A 7,215-nucleotide genomic window follows, 5' to 3' on the forward strand; every position below is an offset into this window, starting at 1 on the left:
TCTATAAAAGCATGACTGTGTTTGTGAAGAAACTGTGCCGTCTGAATACCTTTTTGCATAGTGTTTATGTAAAACATGTAACCCTCACTTATATAACCAGATGTTTTTATCTTTACTCTTCTTTATTAACTTTAAGTTATAATATTTCGGTAACACTTTAGTATAGGGAACAATTCTCACTATTGTCTAGTTACTTATTATGCCTATTATTAGCTTATTGTCTGTTTATTAGTACTTATAAAGCACCTATTCTGCATGGTCATATTCTGCATCCCTAATCCTGACCAATACCTAAATTTAACAACTACCTTACTATTAATAAGCAGCAAATTAGGAGTTTATTAAGGCAAAAGCCATAGTTAATGGTTTGTTAATAGCGAGAACTGGACCTTAAAATAAAGTGTGACCAATATTTCAATTTGAATAACAAGATCATTTCTTTTCAGGTAACCATCCCTTATTTATCAAAAATTATTCTGCATTTTAATTTAAAAAAAAAGTACTATTTATGATATGATATGATCAGACAAACATATTTAACAAACCCAAAAAATATTTTCAATTATTTAACAATCAGAAATCAGAATATTGATTAAAAAATGAACTCTACAACACATTACATATATGACTATAACACAAGCAAGCATTTAAAATAACAATACGAAAACATGTTTTTCTGTCTATGCTCTCTAAACATTTTAAACATTTTTTTTATTTTTTCCACATTTTAAACATTTTAAATTATATTCTACATCTATATTTTTCTCCTCTCATCCTTTCTTCACTCCACAGATTGAACTACATACCTCAACTTTATTCTCCCTTTCCTTTCTTCCATCTCTGACTTGAATTCCTGACTGCAGTCTCATTTCTGTTTTGTAAAAAGCAAATTATAAATGTTAACTTTAAGATAACTAGTGAATGTCAATTTATTTAATGAATTTATGTATAATTACTGAAGGTTAAAGGTCGGCTCACCTAACATACTCAGCCAAAGTGGGCCAGTAATATTTAAACACCTTACAAGAAGACTAACATTTAAAAAGAAAAAAAAAGTATTCTTTGCGTTTTATACCCTGTTTAAGGGGGTCATCGGATGCTAAGTTCACTTTTACATGTTGTTTGAACATTAATGTGTATTGGCAGCGTATGTACACATCTACCCTGTAATGGTAAAAATTCATGCAGTGGTTTTTAATTAATCTGTAAAAAATATAATATTCCCTTTTTCAAATCGAGCCATTCTCAGATACCTGTCATTGTTGCGTCACACCCACAGAGGCCGCTCCCACGATAGTTGATTGACATGAGCGTCTTACCTCAGATCATTTGTAACAGTCCAACCTCCATGTTTTGATGCCGGAGCAGGGATGTAAGTCAGACGAGGCAAGAGACAAGACAAGTGATTGAGGTGTTGTGTTGCTGGATGTAATAATGAACATAGTGGTCGTCATTTACTCCCGACATCTGAGCTGCTGAAGATGCAGTAGATTATGTTTGTTTGTGAAGAGAATGGGCCTCCCAATCTACATATATCTGTCTATGTTCGCGCGAATCATTCATGATCCAGCTTCACCTACAGCAGAAGTGAGTATAAGGGTTTTTTTATGAATCTTAGCAATCGCCTTTCCTAATAATGTGCTAGTTAGCAAGTTTAGCGGCTAAGTGCGGCCAAAGTGAACAGGCTCATCAATCCACAGAGAGAAGAGAGGGGCGGGGCGAGCAGAGCTCATTTGCATTTAAAGCAGCCTCAACCAGAATGGGATGATTTTTGTAGAGCTGATTTTGACAAGGTTAAAAGGGTGTTGTTTTACACAACCATTCAGAATTTTTAACCAAAATATTATAGACTTTTCATTAAGACCATTTCATTAAAAAATCATATCAACTTGTGGAAAACGGGCATCTGATGACCCCTTTAAGATAGTACTGAAAGAAACAGGAATGGTCACAATACTGTTTGTTTACATTTAGCGCATAAGCAACCTTAAAAGTTACAAATAAGAATCCTATGTCAAAAGGTTTTCTACCTTTCACCATGACACAGTCCTCCTTTGAGGTGTGGCCACGCCCACCAGTGTCATATTGTCATATAGTGTCCCTTTAATTAAAAAAAAAAAACGGCCCACTTTACCCGAATTCACCCTATATGTGACTCTGAACCACAAAACCTGATCATAAGGGTCAGTTTTGTGAACTGAGATTTATACATCACCTGATAGCTGAATAAATAAGCTTTCCATTGATGTATAGATTTGTTGGGACAGGACAATATTTGGCCGAGATACAACAATTTGAAAATCTGAAATCTGAGGGTACAAAAAAATCAGTATATTGAGAAAATCGCATTTAAAGTTGTCCAACTGAAGTTCTTAGTAATGCATATTACTAATCAAAAATTAAGTTTTGATATATTTACGGTAAAAAAAAATTACAAAATATCTTCATGGAACATGATCTTTACAGCTTGGTCCCCTCCTCATCTGCGCCCCTGACCCATACAATGTATTTGTGGCTATTGCTACAAATACACCCATGCTACTTAAGACTGGTTTTGTGGTCCAGGGTCACATATGATGTGTACTGCATATCTGACTGCATAAACAATGCTATGTTTCATATTGTGTCAACACTATAGGTCTGGCAGTGCACCATGATAAAAGATTTACAGAATCATACCGTTTTAAACAGGAAGAACTTGCAGCGAGTTGTCTGGGAAAATGTCCAAAATCTGGTGATGTTAAATCATGCTCAGACAAATCATTAATAACAAAGTTAACCTCTTCAGGCACTGTCAATTTAAATAGACATCACTATTCTTTGGTACTTTTTTGTTCAAATCACAACTAGATTAGATGGTGCTGAATCAATCTATCAGACACTGACCATCAATTTTATTAGTAATTCCATAACTTTTGCCCAGTCACTAAAATTTTCAAACCATGCCAAAGACAGCAAATATATTGGCAAATATATTATATGCTTCTAACGCTTTTATTTATTATTAATTATGATTTATGCCTGCATTTAGTGTTGAAAAGAGCATTTCCTTGTCCCTTTAGATCATTAAACGCTACTGTTATTCTCTCTATTATATCTATTTTGTGCAAAAAGCAGATGGCAAGCCACATGTAGCCTAAACATATATTTTTTTAACACTTCATCCATTAAAATGAATTCTGTCTAAATTTCTGATTAACCAAATGTACTTTTGAATAAATGTAAAGTGCACACTTTAACAAAATTCTCTGTTGCATTTCAAATCCAAAACATCAGTCAATAACATTAGGAGCCACTGTCTAAATACATTTCAAGGACATAGTAAGTGTGATGGTTTGTCTGTTCTCTGTGCATTAGACAAAGCCCAGAACTCACAAAATGGAAATGAAGAAAATATCTTAATGAGTGGTTCTGCTTGACCAGGTTGCTTTTTCTTTGAAATGCGCCCATCAGTGGCAGCTCACAGCTCCCTGTTTATGTCTTCTCTAATCAATGTTATGAAAGACCCTCTTCTCAATAACACTGCTGCAAAGTTCAAATTTATCTCATGGCAACCCTCCTGTTGTGCGGAAATAATAAACAGTTGGTAGTGAAGCATATAGCCTCACTTTAAGACCTCTCTATCACATTCATTCCCATTAAGCAAAATACAGCCATTACCAGCACTGAAATAAAGCACATAAACCAACATCACATCAAGCAATAAAACAGAGCACTGCAACTTTGCCATTCAAATGTGTTTTTGGTATGCCTTCTATAAATTAGGCTGTTTGTTGTAAGAGTTATTGTTAAGTGTCAAGTAGCTTGCATAATGGCATGGCCTATAAGCCCACACATTTTGGTGGGAGGTTGGTGGCAAACATTTTCAAATCACAAAACATTTAATCAGCTGCATTTGTGTTTAAGAAATGTAAACACAGAAATGTAAACAGAAGCTTCAGGCCGAAATGTTCTTTCATGTTTAGTGCTTTGTCTATACAACAAATACACAAAGCAACATTTAATTCCAAACCTGTATCTTTCTTCTGCAGACCACAAACTGTTCTTGTGCATACAATGAAAGTTAGCGGGTCTGAAATAACACCTAATGAAATTAGTAGTATGTCCGAATTCACGTTATTCATAAAATGGACAAAAGGTACCGGATGGCTTGCTACCTTTGAAATGCACATCTGACAGACACTATATCCCATGAGGCCAATGGCAGCGTAGTGTCGCACCTAAAACAATAGCTCACATGACAATAACATGACAAATGTACACTCTTAAAAATAAAGGTGCTTTAAAAGGTTCTTCACAGCAATGCCATAAAAAAAACATTTTTGATTCCACAAAAAAACATTCAGTCACATGTTCTTTAAAGAACCATCTTTTTCTTACTTTTTTTTAATCTGAAGAACCTTCTTTCACCACAAAGAACCTTTTGTGAAACAGAAAGCTTCTTCGGATGTTAAAGGTTCTTTATGGAACCATTTAGACAAAAAAGGTTCTTCTATGGCATCATGAAGCACCTTTATTTTTAAAAGTGTAAATTCAGATTACAGTCATACTATAGAGCATTTTTGATGAAGTAATTACTTATATATATAAAAAAAAAAAATACCAAGTCAGAGTACGTAATTTTAGACAGAGCCTAAAATATGAGAGAATTTAAATTTTTGAGTGAACTGGCCCTTTAAGATGTAAATGTTTAGTCTTTAAAGGTTCAACGCAACAAATATACAAATAACTCTTTAATTCCAAATCTATATGATGTTGTTTCTTGTACAGAACACATAAGAAGATATTTTGATGAAGCTTTCAACTCTTTTTGTCTATACAATAAAGGTCAAAAGGGTTCCAAAAATAATTAAATAAATAGAAACAGATGTCAGAATATATTTGTGTTCTACAGGATAAAGAAAGTCTTTTGAAACAACATGAGGGTGAGCAGTGTTCATTTTTGGGTGAACTATCCCTTTAATTTGAACATAAGCTTTAGAACAAACTGTTTTTTAAATACTTATTTTAAAGTCTTTACACACCAAATATACAATAATAAATTCACTGTTTTGTAAGGCTAATCTTAATTTGGTCACTTTTCTACATCTTGAAAGTCTGTTTTATGGCTGGGTTTCTGAATTTCGGATTCCATCCCTGGTAAAGATGTTCTCCTCCTGGCTGCGGTCTCTATTCTCTGCACAAGTTCCACATCCCACGGGTGCGTAACGAAGCTCAGCACCTCCCCTCCCTCGGAGCCCCCTGCTCTCCCCACGCGCCCTGCCCGGTGGATGTAATCTGCGTGGGTCTCCGGGAAGTCATAATTGACGATAAGTCCGACTCTCTGTGTGTCCAAACCTCTTGAAGCGATGTCAGTGCATATTAGAACATCAACACTCCCTTTTTGAAAGTTCTTAAAAATTCCCTCCCTCATAGTCGCAGGCATCTCTCCCTGGAGCCTCATATGACGAACACCCATTTCCTCAAGCGAGTAACCCAGCCAGTTGACAGTGGAAGCAGAGTTACAGAAGACCAAAACTCCTTTATGCTCCATTTCGGCCTTTTTCAGTGCCTGATGAAGCTCTAGAATCTTGTCCGCACCTTTGACCCTGAGAAAAGTCTGTTTTACGTGTGGCATGAGATGATGTAGCATCCGGCTTTTAACGGTCACCATGCTGGCCAAGTCAGTCACCTTACCGAGGACCTCTCCTACGCCACCCGGAAACGTGGCTCCCACCACAACTAGCTGAGCTTTACGGACGAGCCCAACCGTCTCAGAGAGCCTGGATGCCACCTCGGTATGCGAAAGAATATTCTCAAGCATGCCTGCGAAGCTTTCGTCAAACATAGTGTCGGCTTCGTCGATGACTAGGAAGTTTAGTTCGTTCAAGTTAATGAAGTGCTTCCAGAGGGCCTTTAGCAAGGCGCCAGGAGTAGCCACTAAAACATCCGGCTGACCGTGAGTGAACGCTGCTTTGATGTTTCCCACACCTCTTCCACCTCCTGCGATTTTGACCACGAGTCCAAACGATTTGCTGATTGATCGGGCTACAGACGTCACTTGCTCTGCTAGCTCCCGTGACGGGACGATGACCACAGCGCGAACGTTTCTCTCAGAATCTGTGAAAGGCTCCTCCTGCAGCCTGTGGATGATGGGAAGGAGGTAAGCGAGAGTTTTTCCACTTCCCGTCTCTGCAGCGCAGAGAATATTGCGTCCTTTTAGTATTTTGGGAATGGTTTGCATCTGCACTGTTGTGGGATGAATTATATTCTGGCTTTGTAAAGTCTCAACCAGTTCTGGACAAATATTAAAGCAGTTGAATGTTTTTTGGGAGGCGGAAGCACCGTCATCGCCCTCATCCTTCTGCTTGAGGACAGATGGTGGAGTACTTTGGATGCTGTTTATGCAGAAATAATCCCCTAACGCTTTGTTACTCTTCCATCCTTTGGATGTCAGAACAGGTTGTTCAAATTTCCCAAGTGTATAGCCGACAGACTGGTTTAGTTGAGGGTTCTTGCTCTTGATCAACAGTCTACCAGGCTTGACTGTTGGCAGCTTGTCAAACTTCTTGCTTTGCATCTGTTTGATGTTCTCTATACGTTCTTGCATGCGTCTAGGGATGCGGATCACCACAGGCTGTGAGCTGGCGGTTGCCATTCCGCGTAGACCCACCCTGATGACCGCTGACGCGAAGCGCGAGCTACAAGAACTGCGTGTTACCTGCGAGAGTTTGGCAGCGAGAAAGACACAGCGTCCGACCTTCACTGACTGCATTGTAGAAACGAGGTACTTCACAGCACACGCGAGAATGAATCGGATGTCCTATTGAATGCACGAACTTTTTAAAGCGACACAACACTGAGCACACATGCACCCATGCTTAGTTCGTCCGGGCGCAGAACGATGACGTTTACAAACCAAGTGACGCCAAAATTAAAGCCCCATTGCTCAAACGTGATAGGACTGTGACTGACTGTTGTATTTCTGCGATATATTACATTTATTATATATATGAATATACAACAAGCAGTTCAAGTTTATCGTAGCAATAACACGGGGTGTTGCGAGCAATGCAACGTTTCAGACATCTGCACTTGTATAAGCTAGAGCAGGAAAACATTAAGAAATAGTGAAAGCATGGAAGAATTAATCTATTTATTTTTAAGGTTTAACTTCTTTATTCCAGGACACTGACTGATTATGTTGAAATGTCAGATTCTTTTAATAATCCAATG

The 7,215-nt window shown here is 37.8% G+C and overlaps 1 protein-coding gene across 1 annotated transcript; it reads right to left on the reverse strand.

Moving 5' to 3' along the window:
• Window positions 1–4,659: 4,659 nt before the first annotated feature.
• ddx28 (DEAD (Asp-Glu-Ala-Asp) box polypeptide 28) lies at window positions 4,660–6,876 on the reverse strand. The gene has a single exon (XM_051116154.1). The coding sequence runs from the start codon at window positions 6,752–6,754 to the stop codon at window positions 5,075–5,077; it is 1,680 nt and encodes a 559-aa protein (XP_050972111.1). The 5' UTR covers window positions 6,755–6,876; the 3' UTR covers window positions 4,660–5,074.
• Window positions 6,877–7,215: the final 339 nt, after the last annotated feature.

Source organism: Labeo rohita, chromosome 7 (assembly GCF_022985175.1).
Source record: "Labeo rohita strain BAU-BD-2019 chromosome 7, IGBB_LRoh.1.0, whole genome shotgun sequence".
Lineage (NCBI taxonomy): Eukaryota > Metazoa > Chordata > Actinopteri > Cypriniformes > Cyprinidae > Labeo > Labeo rohita.